The sequence below is a fragment of the Necator americanus genome, chromosome V (assembly GCF_031761385.1).
Source record: "Necator americanus strain Aroian chromosome V, whole genome shotgun sequence".
In the NCBI taxonomy this organism is placed as follows: Eukaryota; Metazoa; Nematoda; class Chromadorea; order Rhabditida; family Ancylostomatidae; genus Necator; species Necator americanus.
Window position 1 is genome coordinate 35,249,767 of NC_087375.1, and position 22,078 is coordinate 35,271,844.

At 43.6% G+C, this 22,078-nt stretch overlaps 3 protein-coding genes across 5 annotated transcripts in view; 1 reads left to right on the forward strand and 2 right to left on the reverse strand.

Moving 5' to 3' along the window:
* Positions 1-190: 190 nt before the first annotated feature.
* Positions 191-8,037, reverse strand: RB195_016175 (uncharacterized protein; the record flags this gene model as incomplete). The annotated part of the gene is made up of 6 exons (XM_064207211.1): positions 191-272; positions 330-383; positions 449-558; positions 7,848-7,882; positions 7,959-7,971; positions 8,032-8,037. 6 exons carry the CDS (start codon positions 8,035-8,037, stop codon positions 191-193), a joined length of 300 nt encoding a protein of 99 aa, XP_064063092.1.
* A 2,125-nt stretch (positions 8,038-10,162) lies between these two features.
* RB195_016176 (uncharacterized protein) overlaps positions 10,163-22,078 on the forward strand; it is a gene marked incomplete at both ends in the record, with an annotated part of 32,007 nt that continues 20,091 nt past the window's right edge. For 2 of the 3 annotated variants that reach the window (XM_064207214.1, XM_064207213.1), the window contains 6 exons: positions 13,703-13,809; positions 14,026-14,093; positions 15,143-15,321; positions 15,593-15,703; positions 16,760-16,839; positions 21,141-21,293. In XM_064207214.1, coding sequence (XP_064063095.1) covers positions 13,703-13,809; positions 14,026-14,093; positions 15,143-15,321; positions 15,593-15,703; positions 16,760-16,839; positions 21,141-21,293 — 698 coding nt within the window. Of the gene's footprint in view, positions 10,211-13,642; positions 13,810-14,025; positions 14,094-15,142; positions 15,322-15,592; positions 15,704-16,759; positions 16,840-21,140; positions 21,294-22,078 lie in introns of those variants that run through there. The other variant, XM_064207212.1, reaches the window with a different exon arrangement.
* Positions 11,173-11,881, reverse strand: RB195_016177 (uncharacterized protein; the record flags this gene model as incomplete). Its single annotated transcript, XM_064207215.1, has 3 exons — positions 11,173-11,482; positions 11,600-11,696; positions 11,764-11,881. 3 exons carry the CDS (start codon positions 11,879-11,881, stop codon positions 11,173-11,175), a joined length of 525 nt encoding a protein of 174 aa, XP_064063094.1.

A 22,078-nucleotide genomic window follows, 5' to 3' on the forward strand; every position in this document is an offset into this window, starting at 1 on the left:
TATTAGGACATAGAATTAAAGGGGCCGAAACGTTATAGTGACAAAGTAATTTTGCAGGTTCTTCCATGCATGGTCGCTCAATGGTACTTTAGGATATGGTCAGAATCATTTTTGAAAATGAACTAAGCTATGAATTTTATTCAAATCTAATCCAGACAAACCATTTAAAATCATTTCATTCAACAACATATCAAACAAGTTTCCTTTTTAATCTATTATCCATATAACTTCCGCCGTCATGCCAATCCATTCCTTCTTTTTCTTTATGATCTCTTCAATTACTCAACAGTTTCTTTGTGGGCACTTTCATTTTAAAAAGAATATCTTACTTATTACGTTGGTCTCCTAGTGAATCCCTGCTCTGACCATTTGAAGACATAACGCTAAAGAAGAAACGTACTCTGCTTATGTGGAAAGAAGTTGAAAGAAAAATCCTGTTTGAACGCACCTCATACTTTTTTCTCTTGCAAAGTATATAGCAAAAAGAGTAAGAGTCACTAATGTAATGGCGAAAACAGCGAATAAAGAGCATTTGGTCACGCTGATTTCCCGATCCTCCTAAATAATTCTTTAATACATTCAGTTATCGGTGAACTTCCTACTCGCATCCATCCATATGAGTAAAAAACGACCACAAATTTTGTCGACTCCATTAATCGTCAAGGGGATTTCCCTTTTAGAGGGGACCAAATCGGATTCTGGGAGATGGACTTGTGTAGTTACATCTACAGATGTTTCATAACATTTCCAGATGAGTACTAGTGATAAATTGCGTTTTTTTTCCAGAAAAATATTACTAGGGTTCGGTGTAGTTTTAAGGTCTACCGACAACTGTATGTAGTTCTTGAATTCAAAAATACTGCATAATATCTTTGATCTATGTAGAGCATCGTTGCAACGATGCCAGGTTTATCCTTCTTTATCTAATCGGGCCGTATTCGCTGTGCTTTTCGTTGAAAGGGTAAAATGCTATGGAAAAATAGCCATCCTCGTCTGATTTTTCCAAACCGTGCTATTCAATATGATTTGTATGCTGAACAACCTATCAGTGTGGATGATAAGACTCTTTCAGTAAACATTATAAGAGCTTATATAGTCACATAAACGTTTCTGCCAAATCCCTTCACCAACAGACAAATATTCGTTGTATCTAGTACATCCTCGCCATTCCACATATCTATCAGAAGATGTTTATACAATGGAACAACTAGTATTGGACACAGAAAAAATCTCCTAGTCACGGATTTTCTACCGTTGAAATAAAAGTAAGTGGTCTAAATCTACGTTGAAATTTGCTCGTTCTTGCGTTTCAAGCTCCATCATTAAGAAGACGGAGATAGTTGCATTTATAGTTTCATTTTTTTTGCCAATGGTAGAGGATCAGAAACATCTCTGCGTTTGTCAAGTAAAGTAATCAGTAGTGTCCAGTAAATTACTGAAGTCACACTTTGCGAAGATTACGATTAGGCGTCGAATATGATGTTGAGCGTGAAGGTTACACACATCACTCAAGAACTTTCGGCATACAAAATGGTATTTTGTTATGACACAGGTGAGAACATGTAACATAACAAAACACATAGTTTGGCTTACATGTTAGAACAGGTAAACCTGCAGGCAAGTCATTATCTTAGATACTTCTCAACTTTTCTTCAATCCACGTAATGGATGCCACACGCAGGTCAGTTTTTCAATACTTTGTTTCCCTTTCATAAGCAAATTACATAACTCTGATTCCGATGTCTTCGTCAATATATGCCCAGTTTGTAATGTAGACAAGCGCGAAAAATCCAAAGGCACGTTGTCGATGTTCTGATGTTCATGAATACTCGCAAGAGCAAATTACCGAATCCAAGCTCAGAAAAAGAGCGGAAAATTGCTGTATCGGGAGAGCACATAACCGTTAGTACTGTGATGCAGCATTCAATAGTGCGAGTGGGTTGAGCCGAAATAGAACGACAAACCATGTTGACGAGTATTCATCACGAGGTAAATGGTGTCGCACTTGTGGAGATAGCGTCGAAGTGGGTCACATTGATAGTTCACAGCTATCACGATTGTTTTATCCATTTAATAATCGTTGTTCACGTCTTTCTGGATAGCAGTCTGAATGTCCGGCTAAAGCCGGACTTCAGACTTTCGGTGGTTTTAGCTTCGCTCCCCTTCAGAAAGTTAATAGTAGTAGTGTTTTCTGTAAAATTAGATTTTTTTAAACAACGCTTTCTTTCTCTTCTTTATATTATAAATTGAGGCGAAAGATTACGGAGCTTCCCTTCTAAACGCGTCAATTCTACATTTGGAGAATATTCAACCATCAGCGACAAACACTCCTTCGATGCCAGATTAATGTAGATACTATTTGAAAGCATTACTCGAAGTATGGGTATTCCTCCTGATTTCCCCCATTAGTTATCATAGAATGATGTTTTAACATAAAGTGACGTGAAAGACATCATCTTACTGATAAAGATACCGTTTCACCTCAGATCACATAAACATCTTGCTATTATTTAAGCAGCCGTTTGAATGCGTGTTTCCACTTTCTGAGGACGGCTTGCTACAAACTTGAGGCGAACAAAGAAGGAAATATGCGCACGGAGCAGTCATGACGGTGAAGAGCAAAGCGCCCAGTGTTCACGGCTATGAAACTGCTGCAACCATTTATCTTTTACGTCGTGCACAGTAAGGTATTGCGCACCAATGATCAGGTCCAGCGACGCCGCTGGATCCGTCGCACCTCATATTACAGCAGTTTGGCGCTGGCGCACAAATCTGACGCCGTTGGACCCGCCGCACCCCCTTCCATAGATATCTGGCGCCGGTGGACCCGTCGCACCCCCTCCTATAGGTATCTGGCGCCGTAGGACCCGTCGCATCGTCGCACCCTCTTCTATAGGTATCTGGCGCCGGTGGACCCGTCGCACCCCCACCTATAGGTATCTGGCGCCAGTGGACCCGTCGCACCTCATTTTATAGTTTTCTAGCGTCGAGGCACCAACTTGACGCTGGTGGACTCGTCGCACCTCCCTTTTTGAATTTCGTGACTGACACACACACGTGACAAAATAAGCCCGTTATTATATACCAGTCTGAACGTCCGGCTAAAGCCGGACTTCAGACTTTCTGTGGAGTTTGCTTCGCTCGCCTTCACTGATGAACGAAAATTAATATTAGTGCCGTTTTCTACGAAATTGGACTTGTGCATCTCCAACAATCTTTCTTCCTTTTTTATATTATAACTAAGGGCGAAACATTTCATAGACATCTTCCTAAACGCGTCAGTTCTACATTTTGAGAACATTCGAACTTCAGCTTCAAACAATCCTTATCAATATATTATAGACAAAATTTAAAAGTATCACGCGAAATATGGGTTTTCCTCCTCTGTTCTATAAACAGTTATCAAAGAATGACGTTTCGGGATAAAATTACGTGAAAGACATCATCCTACTGATAAAGATAACGTTCCACGTCAGATCACATAAACATCTTGCCACTATTTAAGCACCCGTTTGCATGCGGGTTTCCACTTTCTGAGAGCGGCATGCTACCAACTTGAGGCGAACGAAGAAGGAGATGGACACGCGGAGGAGTCATATAGGGTGTAAAGCAAAGCGATACAGTGGCCACGGCTATGAAATGGCTGCAACCATCTATATTTTGCGTCATGCACACGAAGTTATTGCGCACTATTTCGACGCCAGGTGGACCTGTCGCACCCCCTTCTATAGGAATCTGTCGCCGGTGGACCCGTCGCACCCCCTTCTATTGGTATCTGGCACCGGTGGACCCGTCGCACCTGCTTCTATAGGTATCTGACGCCGGTGGACCCGTCCCCTCTTCTATTATCTGCCCGGTGGACCCGTCGCACCCCCTTCTATAGGTATCTGACGCCGGTGGACCCGTCGCACCCTTTTTCTGGACATCTGGCGCCGTACGCCTTCTGCGCAGCAATCTGACGCCGGTGGACCCGTCGCACCCCCTTCTATAGGTATCTGACTGGACCCGTCGCAGGTTTGGACCTGTCGCCCCCCTTCTATAGGTATCTGACGCCGGTGGACCCGTCGCACCCCTTCTATAGGTATCTGACGCCGGTGGACCCGTCGCACCCCCTTCTATATCTGGCGCCGGCAGTATCTGACGCCGGTGGACCCGTCGCACCCCCTTCTATAGGTATCCGACGCCGTGGACCCGTCGCACCCCCTTCTAAGGCTATCTGGCGCCGATGGACCCGTCGCACCCCCTTCTATAGGTATCCGACGTCTGTGGACCCGTCGCACCCCCTTCTATAGGTATCCGACGCCGTGGACCCGTCGCACCCCCTTCTAAGGCTATCTGACGCCGATGGACCCGTCGCACCCCCTTCTATAGGTATCTGACGCCGGTGGACCCGTCGCACCTGCTTCTATAGGTATCCGACGCCGTGGACCCGTCGCACCCCCTTCTAAGGCTATCTGGCGCCGATGGACCCGTCGCACCCCCTTCTATAGGTATCCGACGTCTTGGACCCGTCGCACCCCCTTCTAAGGCTATCTGGCGCCGAGAACCCACCCCCTTATATTCCACCGCGCACCCCCTTCTAGGTATCTGGCGCCGATGGACCCGTCGCACCCCTTCTATAGGTATCCGACGCCGTGGACCCGTCGCACCCCCTTCTAAGGCTATCTGGCGCCGATGGACCCGTCGCACCCCCTTCTATAGGTTCCGATCTTGCGCCGATGGACCCGTCGCACCCCTTCTATAGGTATCCGACGTCGTGGGACCCGTCGCACCCCCTTCTAAGGCTATCTGGCGCCGATGGACCCGTCGCACCCCCTTCTATAGGTATCCGACGTCTTGGGACCCGTCGCACCCCCTTCTAAGGCTATCTGGCGCCGATGGACCCGTCGCACCCCTCTAAGGTATCCGCCGATGGACCCGTCGCACCCCTTCTATAGGTATCCGACGTCTTGGACCCGTCGCACCCCCTTCTAAGGCTATCTGGCGCCGGTGGACCCGTCGCACCTCCTATAGGTATCCGACGTCGTGGGACCCGTCGCACCCCCTTCTAAGGCTATCTGGCGCCGATGGACCCGTCGCACCCCCTTCTATAGGTATCCGACGTCTTGGACCCGTCGCACCCCCTTCTAAGGCTATCTGGCGCCGATGGACCCGTCGCACCCCCTTGTATAGGTATCCGACGCCGTTGGACCCCTTCACACCTCATTTTATAGCTGTCGCCGATGGCCCGTCGCCCCTTCTAGAGGCATTAACTCGACGCCGGTGGACCCGTCGCACCCCTTCTATAGTATCGAATTTCGTGGACCCGTCACACACCCTTCTAAGGCTATCTGCGCCGATGGACACGTCGCACCCCCTTCTATAGGTACACACACACGGTGGACACGACACACACACACACAACTTTGAATTTACTACGATCACACACACACACACACACACACACACACACACACACACACACACGTGACAGAATAAGCCCGTTATTATATAGTAGACAAGTCTGATCGTCCGGCTTACGCCGGACTCTCAGACTTTGTGTGGTGTTCGCTTCGCTCACTTTCATCAACTAACCAAAATATACTTTTAAATTGAAATTCAAAAATTAGTGGTAGTGATATTTTCTGTAAATAATAAGAGTTCTGTTTTCATGTTGTTTTGTTATTTTCTTCTTTCTTTTTTAATGTATATAAAGACAAAAAATTTCATAGTTTTTTCTAAACGCGTCAGTTCTACATTTTGAGAATATTCAAACTTTAGCTTCAAACACTACTTCGGTTCGAATATAATATATACACAATTTTAAAGCATTACGCGAAGAATGGGTGTTCTCCCTATTTTCCTCAACAGCTATCAAGGAATGATGTTTAACATAAAATAATGTGAAGATCATGACACATGTCACACCATCACTGATAAAGGTAACGTTCTTTGTCAAATTATGTAAGCTGTTGGCTACTATTTAAGCAGCCGGTTTCATTCGTGTTTCCACTTTCTGAGGAGCACAATACCAAGCTGAGGCAAACGTGCAAGGAAACAAACGCACGGAGGAGTCATAGAGGTGATGAACAACGCGCGCAGTAGCCACGGGTATCAAACGGCTGCAACGTGCCATTTAACTTCTGCGACACGCAAAAAAAATTACTGCAAAATAATACTGTACAACAGTTCCACGCTGTCCGTCGCACCCAATTTTACAGCTTTTGGGTTTTCAATGTGCTCCCCTCGCTTGCACAACTCTTCTTACTGCTGAACAGCACTTCTACTGAAATTACTCTGACCCTAAAGGTTACTTTTAGCTCAAAACACTCATTCGTTTTCGTTCCCTACACAGTGTAGACACGATTTGAAAGTGGTATTCGAAGAATGGGTTTTCCTGTTGTTTCTCCCTAACAGTTACGGCAGAATAATGTTTAACATGAAATGACGTGGACAACATCATCGTACTGATAAAGATAGCGTTCCACGTCAGATCACATAAACAGCGTGCTACTATTTAAGCAGCTGTTTGAACGTGTATATCCAGTTTCTGAGGAACAGCGGAGCCGAGTAGGTGGAGCGCAACGCCGAAAGTGGTTACAACTATAAAACTTTTACAACGTCCCTAGCTTTACGACGCCGGCACACCAACTCGACGCCATTGGACCCGTCACACCCCCTTCTAAAGGCATCTATCATCGGTGCACCAACTCTACGCCATTGGACCCGTCGTACCCTCTTCTATAGGTATTTGGTGCCGGTGGACCCGTCGCACCCCCTTCTATAGCATCCAGTGGACCCGTCGCACCTCCTATAGGTATCCGACTTCTATAGGGATCCGACGCACCCGTTTCCTTCCCCCCCCTTTTTCTATAGGTATCCGACGCCTGGACCCGTCGCACCCCCTTCTATAGGCTATCTGGCGCCGATGGACCCGTCGCACCCCCTTCTATAGGTATCCGACGCCGTTGGACCCGTCGCACCCCCTTCTAAGGCTATCTGGCGCCGATGGACCCGTCGCACCCCCTTCTATAGGTATCCGACGTCGATGGACCCGTCGCACCCCCTTCTATAGGTATCTGACGCCGATGGACCCGTCGCGCCACCCCTTCTTAAGGCTATCCGACGTCGTTGGACCCGTCGCACCCCCTTCTATAGGTATCCGACGCCGTGGACCCGTCGCACCGCCTTCTAACGCTATCTGGCGCCGATAGACCCGTCGCATCCCCTTCTATAGGTATCCGACGTCTTGGACCCGTCGTACCCCTTTCTATAGGTATTTGGTGCCGGTGGACCCCTTCACACCTCATTTTATAGCTTCCTAGCTTCGAGGCATTAACTCGACGCCGGTGGACCCGTCGCACCCTTCATTTTGAATTTCGTGACTGACACACACACAGACACACAGACACACGTGACAGAATAAGCCCGTTATTATATAGTAGATCATGATCATGATCATGATCATGATTATTTCATGTCGTGAGTACCTGCGCGATCTGTGTAACGTGACCGCTCCACAAAATATTCGACGCCTAATCTTAGCGGAAATTTTGCAATGTGCTTCTAGCTATTCCTGTAAAATAACAGATCCCGGACACGCGATGGATTCTACCGACAACCGTTGTGTAAGCGCTGTGGGGTACGTAATTACACCAGATTTAAGCTGAGTGAAAAGAAGTCGAAGACTGTGGTCGGATTTCCTCAAAATGTCTTTAAGAGGAAAAGACAATTCTACTTCTGTCTCAAGGCAATTGAGACCATCAGTCAAATTTTACAGGTGACAGGGACGTCTAGGAATAGCAGTGGGGCACTTTCGAATGAACCTAGAATCAGCCATAAGACTGGCGATATGAGTAAAACAGTACCTGAGAAAGCTCAGTTGCAGTGAAGTCGTGGTCATCTGAAAGTGTGTTTGACTGTGACGCATTTAATTCTTGAAGAAAACGAAACATCAAATTTTAAGGTGATAGCATTACCAGGCATCGAATCCTAGAAGAAAACCAGATTATGGAACTATCGAAGTGGAAGTGTCATTTTGAATGCACTCACGGCCATCCTGTGTAGAAAGAACTGACCAAAATGATTGTGGATTACACTTGATGAACATTTGATAGGTGCATCAAAATTGGAGTTTATAAATAAAAGGATAAAGTTACCGGCTTATCAATTCACTTGGGTTTCAACGCGTTTTACTGCAATTCGTAATCGCTGTGGTTTCAGAACCTGTGTTGCCCTACATAACGAAATGCAGGAGCCAGCCGTTGATCAAGCCAGTATTTTTATCCTCCCAGACAAATCTGGTACCAATTTATCGACCCCAGGGAGATGAATGACTTCGCTGGCGCTAGTGCGGTTTCGAACCATCGACCGTATGACTGCAGTGGACCTCTAACCGACTGAGGTACACCCTTCCGAGCTTATAAGTGACTCTTGTGAATGATTTCACCGGAACATGCTGCATGATAACAGACTTTTTTTTATCATACGTAATCACATAATTAACGTGAATGCGTATGATGATTTAGACGTTGAATGGGTTTTGTGAACTACCACTTCTAGAGTCTTGCTTAACATGAATGTGAATTGAAAATAACAATGCTGTTCTCCCTATGATCGCCTATCCTATTTGTCGTCGTTCCGACAATTTTTACCTGTATGTAAGTAAAACATTTTATTCTTCGATACATGTCCTTAAAACATCGAGTTTTTTTTTCAGGAAATGGTAAACGACTTGCAGTAAACCACCGCTTTAATAAAGCACTTTCGTCATTGAAAGTTATGTTGAAGACTTGTCTATGTCCCAAGTGTTGTTTCATCGAAGGGAAACATGTTTGGACGAATGAAGTGATCGTAAATGATCCACAAAACAGAAGTAAGTTTTTCAAGACCTCACGAACTAGTCTTATTATTTCAGCAAATTTCTTCCTTTGGCATATAATATTCAAAGAGTAATCGATAGAGATTCGAATATGTTCGATTTTTCAATGTGGCAAGGGTAACAAATATGTAGGATTCCGCTCGCTGGAAAGAGTGATGTAGCAACCTGGGAGCTTACACCTAACTCTACCGACAGTCAGGAACATCTTGGAATCTGGATAGCGTAGAAAAATGAATACCAACAATTCCATGGGTATTATCTAGGTTTATTAATGTCATTATCCTCCCAGACAACTCTCCTTCCAATTTATCGACTTCGGAGAGATGGAAAGCATGGTTGGGAGTAAGGGGCTTCATTCAACCGATTGATCTGTCACTGAAGTCATTGCACAGACTAACACGCATTCATTAAAGAAAAATCCCAACGAGTTCGAGTTTCAGGCAAAACCGTTGGCGCATCCCATAGAGGATTGATAACTCATAGACGTGAGTCTTTTAGTGGTGCTTTCTACTGGCAGTGAGTATCCTTCACATGGGAGTGCTACGTGTTATAGTTCGGAAGAAATATATTTGAAATCATCGGAGATAGAAAATCATGTTTCACAAAAGAGTGCTTAGTTGTTTCTTATGGAATTTGTGCGCGTTCTGCGTGTTGTGTGTAGCGCAAAGTTCTAGAAAGCTGGAAAGGAGTCAGACGAATCCAACGGCATACAATTAGTGTACCGCAGTGAAGTGCCGTAATGGTAATGGTTTCATATAATTTCATGTTAGCCCACCATGACGTGTCAACTTCTTAAAAGAACAGAAGAACAGTCTATACTTTCAATAATGTTCTCAAATTGTGGGGATATCGGAGAAGTACATGTGTAAAATCAGGCTTGAATATTCTCCAAATGTAGAACTGGAGAATCAGAAAGAAACTATGAAATCTTTCATCATTTATGAAAATCATTCATGCTTATATTTATGAAAAAAGAACGAAGAAAGGGTTGTGTTAGGAAAAAAATTCGAAGATTAATTTCCCAAAAATGCTTCTATCTTTTGTTCTATTCAGCAGTAAAAGCGAGCGAAGCGAGCACCATAAGAAGTCTGGAGTTCGACTCTAACTGGGCGTTCGGACCGATGTTTGCAAAAGCGAGTACTTATTGTTGAGAAATAACGAGATGCAAAAAATGCGGAAATCATTTTAAAGGCCAACCCTGTGTAATAGAAAAGTAAGAAATGAACATGAGGGGCAACGCACTGTTGCAAACAAGCAACAACTATCACTTTTAGTCGGTTTATTCTCTGTCGTTGAGTTGCAATGGAAAGTGGCAGTAAGAGCAGAAGCTATTCGCTATCTCCACCTTCAGTAAGTCCTCCTTATTCATGAATACTACCTGCGTCAGCATACATGAGTTATGTGGTTGGCGCAAAGGGTTGCTTTGTACTAGGTATGTAAGATACAAAAACTTCATTTTTACAACATGCCGACATATTTTTAGTAACTTCAAGATAGGCTTACAGCAATTTAATTTTCGGGATGACTTTACCGTTCCGACCCACGAGCATGCAGGCAATAGAATTCCCACAAACCAAAGTTTAACACCGTGAACAGCACGTTTTAGACGTGCGATACATTGCTATTGTATCTGTGTATTAGTGCACGTAATGACAATGATGCAATAATGTATCGCACGTCGCATGCAAGCTCACCTGTATTACTTGTTTATCAATTTGCTCGAGCGGGCACCAGTAATATTTTTTAAACAGGTCTAGCCATCGGATGGGCGGTCTTCCTGCGGTGCGTTTGGTGTTGCGTCCAGCCGCTGATGTTGTTCCCAGTCGCTTACGCGCCTGGTCCAACGATTGTGGTTAAAACGCTTCACGTGTCCGGCTCACCTAAACTTGCTTTCCTTGGCATATGCAGCAGAGTCACTGATCTTTTATCGGTGACGTAGGAATGAACTTCTAATCCCTTCTGTCACTTGCGTAGATCAAGGATACTCCTAGCATCACCTTTTCAGTTCCGCATTCTATGACGCTGATCCCATTTTCCTCCTGCTTGCGAAACCTCCACGTCTCTAAAGCGTAGGTCAAAGCAGGAAAAAAGTGCTGTTGAATAGGAGAACATGCAATCGGATGTTCCTATACTACACCCACTACTTCCTCTACACTACATCCCTGATGCTCTTATACGCTCTCCAAGCCGCTCGTTTCCTCCTGCTCAGCTCGGTGGTCAGGTCGTTCATCATGTTAATTTCCTGACTTAGATGTTCATAGCTGGTGCATTCGTTCCACTGAGCGTGAATGGGGCATCAGAAACCCATTCTTTCATTTGAACATCGTCTTGTTCAGGTTCAGCTGAAAACCGATACATCCACATGTTTCATCGAATTCGGTCAGCATTCCTTCCGCTTGACTGATGCTAGGTGTTGTTAGAACGATGTCATCAGCAAAGCGCAAAAGGTATAGCTGCCGACCATCCACCTTCGCTTCCATGTCGCCCCATTCCAGCCTTCGTATTGCGTTCTCGAGGGTGGCTGTGAATGTTTTGGGTGAGATTGTATCACCTTGTCGGACCCCTCTCTTCACGTCAGTGATGATATTCTTGTAGAATGTCGAAATTCCTGTCGTAAAGTTGCTGTACAACTCTCGAAGTGCCTTTATTTACTGAGTAGGGACGCCTTGGTTGTCCAAGGCTTCCATGATCGCTTCCGACTCGAATGAGTCGAAGGAAAATAAATGGAGGTGGTGTTACTCGACTCCCATGCCATCCCATTCCAATCCTCGCATAGCGTTCTTGAGAGTCGCACTGGATATTTTGGGTGGAATTGTTTCACCCTGACGAACTTCTCCTTGACGTCGATCATGACGTCACTGTAGAATGAAAAATTTTGGCCGTAAAGACCCTATATTACTCACGATGTATCTTTTTGTATAGATAAGGGACCCCTTGGCTGTCCAAGGCCTTCACTATGGCGCCCGTCTCAACTCTATTAAAGGTTTTCTTGAAGTTGATGAAAGCGAGACACAGCGGCATCTTCTGCTCTCGCGGTACTTTTCTGAGTACTAAACGTGTCTATGTGGTCATTCGCGCTGAACTCTTTTCGAAACCTTGCTTGATCGCAGTGTTCCTTCTGTCCTGTTTAGGATTACTCCTGTGAACAACTTGTAGATGACAGACAGTAAGCAGATTCGGCTAAAGTTGCGAATGTCTTGTCTTGCGTTCTTTTACATTAGGACAGTCTTGCTGGTTCTCCATTGCTTAGGAATAATGAATTCCGACAGATGGCGAGTGAAGAGCTTCAACAGCGTGTTGATGAGGACTGGCGGCAGGTTTTTCGGATATTTAGACATGATTCTGTCGAGAAAAGGTCAAGTAAATATCATCACCGAAATGATAGCATGAGTTTGGAAGTCCATCTTCCCTCATGTGGTGAAGAGGCAGGAGGATGTGGCTGCGGAGAAGACTCGAGTAGAAGTTGTGAATGACTCTCTCCATCTCCCTTCTCGTTGCCAGTCTAGGTTCAATCCAGGTTAGGAGAGAAGTCATCTTTGTTTTACTTTTCTCTTTGTTTTTCTTTTTCTTTTTTCTCTTCATAGATCTGCAAGTGAACCACTTGTATTGAAGCGAACCACTCATTGAGACACTGAGACCTCAAGAGTATCAATACAAAAGGTCTGGCATCAAGAAATGTTTGCGTAGTGATCATGTCGAGCTTGTAGCTCACCCTAGAACACTCACTGTTTCACAACTTAAAAATTCCAAACTAATAATGTCTTAAATTAGCTCACAGGTGAGAGCGGTGGGTAGACATTAAACTGGAAACTTGTACATGTGCATCCTTTAACAGAGAATGGCAGAAGGCGCAGTAAATTACATGTGGTAAGTGCAGGGTACAAAGAAGAAATAAATTTGAGGAGACAATTCGCATGTACTAGAATGTACATGCAAAGTTAAACACGCAAAACAATTAAAGGCAACTAACACGAGCCGTTCTCAAAGGTAACAAAGCGATGACATGTAAGATCATAAATAGTTTGATGCAGTGAGTATGTTACGCACGCAAGTAACAACAAGCTTGTGGGTTATGGTGCTAGATTCTGGAATGTCGTATTTCGATATTTCTAAACTCTAATTCGCAAGCAGAAGTGTCGAAGAAAGAAGTGTTGGATCAGTATCCTCGAAAAGTGTCATGATGTATTAGGTTGGCTATTTACTTTTTTCAACACACGCATGAAAACCACTTTAAAAGACTACGCGAATTGTCGTCGTCGAAATTGGAGCGCGTATGTCCTGTGTGTGGTCAGAGAGTAGTTTCCTTGTTGAGGAGACAGCACCGATCGTTGATGCTAGCATTGTCCCGTCGCCCAACGCCTCGCAGAGTTTGGCAATCGCCTGAAGTGCCGCGTAGCACTGCTTCCACTCGTAGGAGTTCACTTAGATGACGTGGATTTGTTCACATTACAACTGATTAGAACCACTCTCTTATTCCCTAGCAATCTTCTATAATGGGTAGATATTCTAAAATCAATTTTGATAGAGAGAATAAAATTAAGAAGTATGCAGTAGGGAGTTTGGCCAACCTGAACAAGAGCTGACTTTTGAAAGTCCCAATATAGGTAGGAAGATATGATTGTGAGAGAGTGTGTTGGTTACTTTCCTATTCTTTGTTTACATCTCTGTTAACTGCAATGAAAATATATTTTACTAAGTAGAGATCAATAACAGAGACATGTTTCAGCTAAATTCGTATGAGCAGTGCAGAAACGTGGCCGAACGTGATAGATGGTTTTTTAGGAACAGTGGCGAAAAGAAGAACGAAATAAACGTGGATTTTTTTGTACCCCTGCTCTATTGATGATTAGTGCAGTAGTCATTGTTGTTTTTCTTATAATCTCCTGCGTTTCAACTTACTGGATTACTCGAGCACAACTGTCTGAGATTAAAGATAATGGTCAAAGCAGGTTGTTTATATTCCAAATTGCTTTTTCTTTGGTAGCATTGAAAACATAGTAGTAGGTTCAAATTCATTCCGAACACTTTTTGATTTTATTTTTACAAATTTCTGGTCTTATCTTAACGATTTTAACGACTTTAGACGTGAATTTTGATCTTATTTTTATGAAAGGAAGGAGAGTAGTGAGTTGCCGTTCTTATGTTCTTTATTCACACCTTTACAGTGGAAATTTGCAAAAGCCGACTTTTATCACTATGGGAGACTTACGACTTCCGAAAAAGCTGAAACCAGGTGAGTTAGATTCGAGTTTATTTTAATGCTAGTGTTTTTCTCATCTGCAACAAATTGGAAAGCAGTGAGGATAGGATATATAAGAGGAGAACACTATTTTTTTTTCAGTTATGTTATATGTACTGAAGATAGGAAGTTCTTTTACTTCTGGCTGACGCTGGTCCAACTATAGGTTTAAGAAATAGGTTTTCCAAGCTGTATGGTACAATACAAAAGTTATTAAACGACAAAGTGTCTGGCGTTGAACAACTCCTTTGGGATGCACCGATGACTCAGGAACAACCTCAGCTCAGAAATGTAGAAGTCAATGAACCCGTTGACATGGTAAAGAGCACTGATAGGAGTTTGACTACATCTAACAGTGGGCCTTTGGAGACCACATCAGGTCAAACAAACCTTTCACCCCCAATTCCTAGGTAAACGAAGTAGTGTCACATTTGTCAGGGAACATGAAAACACTGATTCTCTGTATCGACTGGCGTCAACACCTTGTTTTACATGTCTTTTTTTCGTGAACCTATTTAAGTTTGAATTGAGCTTAAATGCCTTGGTAGACCTCAGAAGTACTGCTTTCTATCTTTTTTAATGATATAGTTGTTTTCGACTGAAGATATAGCATACTGATCAATCTATGTAGCAAACGAATGCAAGACTTTCGTCGAGCACTTTTAATAGTGTCTCCAGTGTACTGAATAATTAAATATAAGGTGCACAGCGTTGATCAATCCTTTGTGTGGGACAGCAGATGTACTGAGTCAAGAGTTTTCCAGACAGATCTGGTATCGATTTATCGACCATCAAAACTGGTATTTCTGAAAAAGTTTTTAACAAGTTTTTATCTTGCGGCTTAAATTCGCAGATACTACTTCCCCTTTAAAATTCGATACGATTAATTTCAAAGTTTGATCAATAATTGCGAGCAAACAGTCACCACAGAAAGTGTGGAAGCACGACATTGCTCAGACATTGAGACTGTTGATAATAGTAATGAAATTGAATTGCGAAAATGAGATTTTGAAATTTGTAAACGCAATTTTGATCCGTTTCAGCATCGTACACTCTGATTATGAAAATTTACCTACCTTTCTATGTCGACTTTCCAAGCGAAAAAAAATTAACTACTGATGGAGAGGTAGTTATTGACATGGTCGTTTTGGAGCCAACCAATTCAATAACTTTAAATATGAAGGATACTCATATATTATCAGACAAATGCGAAGCACAGTTGGTACGTTACAATCCTTCCTTCCTACCTCTGTGAATGTCGTATGAAACGATTCAGTAATATGAGCATTTGACTCCCAAGTTTTTAAATACCATCAGCGCTTACGCCCTATTCCTTCACACTTAGATTGATAAACTCAAACAGTGATGTAAATTGCATATGTACACCGGATAAAATGAAATAAGCTCAGTTTTGAAAATTATTCATTGGTCACACTTGATTTTCGATTTTGCTTACTTGACTTTTACATTTACGAACTATTTGTAGTTTTCAGAGTGACGAGCAGAGAGTTGGTATCACAAGCATAGCAGTCTTAGATCGTCTTGAAAAAGTTATCTTCATTTTAGATAGAACACTGCGTGTTGGTGAAAATGTTAAGCTCAGGGTGAGATTTCGTCTTCAAAACAACTCATTTTAATTTTTTTGTATGCTCATAAGCACTTTTAATGGATGGCAATTATTAACTAATTTACTTTTCGGTGTGGTAAATTCTCCCGTAGCCTTGCATAAAGCGATAAAGGATAAAGTGTCCGGCGTTAACCAGTCAGCTTGGGATACACCACTGCGTTCACTTCAATTCGGAATCGTATGAAAGACTTGGTTGGGATTAAGGCGAAATTGAGCCTTACTGGAGACCTGCAGGCTGTCCATGATTTTTGAAATTTTATGCGCCACATAATAATAGAAGAGATTTGCTAACTCCATGGGTTGCACGAATCATCTAGGCCGAACAGAGAAAGTACTGGGATGATGACCTAAACTTAAAACGAGAGAACATGTACGGAGAGTGTCGTGACTCGGATCCGCTCCCGAAGAGGAGCGGCTGAGATCGGCGGATTGGAACCGCAGGGAGTCGGGTTTGGTTGGCCACCACATGGCGGCTTAACCATTCCGAATTCTGTGGGGTTCCGCCCAGGGTCCCACCTTCCTTCTCCGACTCCTCCTACGAGAACTTCGGGGCAACTCCTTGTTTTCCTTGCCCCACCACTAGTAGTAACAGGTATAAAGTGGCATATTATTAGGCGGTATCCAAATATTTACAAATATGGTTTATCCTTAAGACACCAATACTATGGCAACAAAATATATTACACACGATTCCACAGATGGTAATTTGTCATAGATCTGTCCATGTCATAATGGTTATGCGGATAGTGGTCTTCGGACTATAATTGGCGGATGGTCCGCGGTCCGGGCCCCGTGGAAGCCAGCAGTGGTGATGTGGTTGCAGTCTGGCACGAAACAAATCGCACAGCGAAAAGAAAGGAAAGGAGCTGGACTCAGGGTGCTGGGAGCCAGCCCTTATATAGTCCGGGTGGGGTGGGAAAGCTATCGCAGTACTTTGCACTTGGCAATCTTTCCCGCGCGCCGGCTGTGAAAGTCGTGCCGGGAACGACAGAGGCTGTGTGCGTTTGTGTACAACCAATTTTTTCAGTTTCAGGTAACCTTCACTGGCGCAATAAACGACGGGCTCTTTGGACTGTACAGAAGCGCCTACAAAGATTCGAAAGGAAATGTAAAGTATGAGGAACTTTGCCAGCATATTTTTGATACTTGACACACAAGATAAATGAGTATACAGACATCACACACATTTTCGGCCAAAAATGTTCTTGGAGACCTTCGTTATCTCCTAGCTCACTTTTCAAGAGAAAGGAGTAGTCTACAATTACTTTGCATTTAGCTATGTTAGAATCATATGTAGATAAAAATCTCGTTAAAGGCTCTCCATCTTGCTGTTTTGAAGATGTTTGTGATATCTCCAGATCCAAAGGAAGGACTTCTGCGTAAGCACTAAAGTGATAAGAAGTCACAAATTAAATCATTTTGGTCGTTTCGCTGCTGTGCCTGCACTGAAGATCCATTGACCCACTTAATTAATACATTATAGTTTCCAACTAGCTAGTCAGTCGGTTGTCTCCAACTTGGCCAAACTAAGAAATTATTGCGAACTCATTTCGCTTATTGCAAGGTACAGGCGACTGAGTCAGAGATGTTTGTGTTGACAGACAGCAGCCCAGGGAGAACATTGGAGTTCTCATTCCGGTCCTCCAGTCCAAATCCTCCATTTCTGTATTCCTCTTCTTTGGCCTTTCCTAGTTTTGCATTGAAGACTCTGACAAAGTATTTGGGGAATTCTCATTCCAGACCACTTGCTCCAGCTCTTCATAAAATGCGTCCAGTTTGAGTTCATCAGCTGCTGATTTTGGCGAGCAGCACTTGGTGATTCTCGGATTTTCAGCGCAAAGGGCGAAAGCGAGGAATGGTCATTCGAGATGGAAAGTTCTCGGCAGAGCCGAAGAGATGGACGACAAATGAGTGCGCAACAAAACCAACATCACTTACATTTCGCGACGGATCCTCACCGTCATTCATCAGTCGTACGTCGATCTTTCTCCTCTTTTCTGTTGCAGAGCATTCGCATGCAACTCCGAGAAGGGGATGTAGGTCACCGTCTGTGGACTTTTTTCTCGCGGTTTCGATTCTGAGAAGTTGAAATGTCGGAGGGGTCAAACTCCATCTCAGCTTGGGAAATCCTGTCAGAGGACGTACCTCCGCTGGGCATCGTAGTTTGATTCTCAGAGTTACCTCAATGCTACTATGAGGGGGTCAACCGTTGTAGAGATAGGAGCTTTCTGAGACTGACGTTTTTGAATATCTTGATTCAATTCTCTCATTCCTCAACAGCTCTCACCGTTACCTTCCAAGTGAAAGTTCCATAGTTAAATTGGCGAGCGACTTTTGGCGTGATCAGTGGTAAAACCATGCCTCGCTGTCTCAAATACAAGCTGCATAGAACCGTCATTCGACTTGCAGTGGTTTTTGGCGCCCGGTTTTGGGTCGCAACCAAAGATGTGGAACATTATCTCAGAGTCATGAAATTGAACATGTAACGATTGAGTATCGCTGTCACCCATATCCGTACTGAATATGTTCCGGCAGAGAATAGGCATGATTTCACAGCCAAGGTAGTCTCTCAATTTGTCTAATAAGCCAAGCTAGTCTCTCAAGGTATCAGAGCTAATCTCTCAAGGTGTCTAATGACTGCAATGGTACGGTTACGTACTACTGGGTGAAAATTACGTTTGGCATAGACCTAGATGTACTCGGAAATCGACCAAGGAGACCGACGAAACAGCGCTATTGTGATTCGATTCGTTGTGAAATAAAGTTAGGTGTTCGAAATGGCCGTCACCTGACAGGAAAAACGTTGATAAAGGAGAGATATATATATTATATTTTCAAACAAGTTGAACGCAGCGCCGTTCTCTTATCAAAATTGACAACCGTCAGAGCCATTCAGGCATTTTGTAATTGTCCTAACGAAGATCCACGGAACTAGAAACTTGGATATCATTGCTCATTTTTTCCGGCAGCTAGAAACAGAAAGTGCCAATATTTTAACAAATACTTAGGTTTCCGCATTCTTAATAGGTCCTAATCCTATAGACAACACCACATTTGTATACCAAAATGTCATTATGTCTACATACCCGACCAAAACCACCGGATTGGTCGTGCAGGAGGAACCGGCTGGATTAAAATCATCACCCCACGAATCTGGGTGGTACCGATTTCAGGTGGAGTATTTATATTGGGTATAGGGTGCGTGTAAAGAGGGTCCCGGCGGAATTTCGAGCATACCCCGGTGATGTCTCGTCAGAGCAATTAGTGATCGTGCATGTCCTAAAGAGATTCAATTTCGTTGGCACCTAAATAGTTGGCTCTGCTTTCCTAACCCTTATCATACTCTGCATCATCGGCTAGGATATAATTCACCATTTAGTAAATTGTTTTGGAGAATCAGACACATTCACTACAATTTTGTGACGTGATCTCAATTTTGTGAATCCTCACGTGAAATATGAGAAAAGGATGTATCTAATAGCTTCAAATTACTTGCATTAAAATTTTCATTAAATTTTACAGAACACTCCAGCTTTGGAAAGTAACGGTAATGAGAATTATAGCTAACCTGTAACTCCCTAGCTTTTTTGTAGCCTAGTTTATTTCCGGACAGACCTGTATCTGTGACTTCTTGGAACTCATAGGAAAAAAAGAGTTCAAATTTGATAGGATTTCTAGTCTTTCTGAAGGTGATATAAAGCCCAACTAACTCCCTTTCTTTTTTAGAACACAATACAAAATCCCACGTACTTCTATCTAACACTACTATTCTTTGACTTATTCGGTAATTTCGACAGCTCACTTCACTCTTTCTTGCATATTTCCTTGTATGTGCGCAGTTTTCTGCGTCTCTGTGGCTATAAGAACATCTAAGACGGTTGTCTGCGTCTTCATGAACCACTGGAGCGTGACTTCGTCGAGGTATGTTCGCGCATCCGTCGGCATATCCACTGGGCACGTTATGCCTCGTAGGCGTTATTCGCGGAGAATCCACCGGGACCCTCTTTACCGTTCTCCATTTGCATACGGGATCGTAGATTAAGGAGAGAGGGTGATTCTGCCTATTTCTCCCTAATTGCCGTAGGAAACGGCCTGGAAGATACGGCTTCGAGCGTTCCGGCGCGCTACTTTTTGTAAAGAGTTGGATTGATGCGCGCCAGCCGTGCGCACGCACCGCATCTTCCTGGTCGTTTTTTGCGTCAGTTAGCAAGAAATGGACGGGATCACCATCCATCGTAATCTACGATCCCGTGTACGAATCCTCCGATCCCACCTCAGATTCGTGGGGTTATGCCTTTCAATGCGAGTCAAATGCCCTATCGCACACCATAAGCAGCACAATGGAATGCACAACTGTAATATCAATTTCATGACCAGAACACTATTGGAAACAGTTCTGGTATCTTTGCTGCACTAACCTCCTTATCAGGTCTCCTTATCAGCATGTCGTTAAAAATTCCATAGTAGAGTTATTTAGTGCACTAATGACGAATATTACATCTGTTTTTGTAGCACGAGGCAGAGTTTTGGGTCAGTCGTGCCCACTTCGCTGCATAAAATTGTAAAGGTATGGTCATACCCGAAGCACGCTGTTAAGTCATACATGTTAGGCACGTAATTGGTACCCGTAAGCGAAAGTTCGGCCAATTTTGAGAAGAGAAATCACTGCGCTCTTGCTGAAGCACAACAGACACAAGCTGCTGGTGCTAATTGGTCGAGTTAGGTCATAATCACGTGCGATACCACTTCGCCTCTGGTTTTCTCCTAGTTTTGATGAGGGCAATCTCTAATGTCTCTAGTGACGTGGAGAGGGTGTGACGTAGGTTCCGTTAAGAAGTTCCGCTGTGGCTGCACGATGGACCGATGGGTTGAAACTGTCCTAATGCAAACCTAGTCTTTCATGTCTCTGATGTCGATAAACTTGTGCCAGACTTATCTGTGAGAATAAGAACACTGACTGGCTAATGCGGGTACCCCCAAGTCATTGTATAGGCTAAAAACGCAATCGTAAATTCCAAGCGATTCTGAAATGAATTGAACGGATTGACGCATTTCAAGAGGTTTGACTAATGCCGGACACTTTATTCTCTATTATTTTATTCCAGGTAAATTCAAGGAGGCTTTAACACTGGATCAACGATTACTAGTTCGATTTGCATATCCCCTGCGATGGGGGAGGACCCAATGATTGTTTCTAGAGTTTAAGAATGTTTGTTAAAAAAATCCACTTTATCAAAAAAAACCTTAAGTTTCTATTTCTATCGAAATGTGGACAGCCCATTTTTTATGTCAGTGTCAAATCAAAATTTTCATGATACATGTGTATTTTGTAATACACGTTACACAGCTAGTAAACTGTGCACAGTGGGCTTGAAATTGTGATAACCGATATTGATAGTAGAACTCTTTCTCAGAATCGCTGCGGTAACGCAGATGGCGCCAGCAAATGCGCGACGAATGGTACCTTGTTTCGATGAACCGGAATACAAGGCAACGTGGAATGTGACTATTATTCATCCAATTGGAACAAGAGCAATTGCCAACAGTTTCGAAATCAGCGAAACTACGTAGGTTGTGCTGCATCCGTTTAATCCCCTCAAAACAACTGCAACACCAAGAAAGGGAAAAAATACTAGCATTAAAGGCATCACCCCACGAATCTGAGATGGTACGGATTTCAGTTGGGGTATTATGGAATAGTAGTTTATAAAGAGAATGGTGATTCCGTCCATTTCTTCCTAATTATCGTAAGAAACAGCCCGGAAGATGCGCCGCGTGCACAAGGTTGGCGCGCTCCAATCGAAGTCGTTGTAGAAGATAGCGCGCCGGAACGGAGCCGTATCTTCCGGGCCGTTTTTTACGGCATTAGGTCCGTATCTGTATCACCTCAGATTCGCGGGGTGATGCCTTTAATGCCAACTCAGTAGATTGTGATGGCAGTCAAGTTTAGTAAAACAATTGCTTTTTGAATGCCGAGAATTAGGAAATCCAAAAGATGCTCACTTAGCAGAACAGCACGACGTCCTTGTTGAAGACTTGCTATGAGTTCATCATAACTTCAGACTTGGCCTTGTTGAGATTGAGCATGACGTACAGTTCCTCGCCGTAATGGTGGGATATCGTTTTTCTGAATGGAAGGCCTATGGAAGCACATACCCATCCCCAATCATTTGGTTAGGTAGCAGGTAGTTGTGGGTATCGGAAAGACTAATGCAAAAATCTTAGGGGACCTTTTCCAACATAAGTCTTGATGCATGAACTCGAAAGTATCGAACTCATTTCGATCACTATCAGACAAGTCAGGATCGCTCTTTCTCTTTGCTGCTCTTTAAGGTCGACTATCATGTCTTGG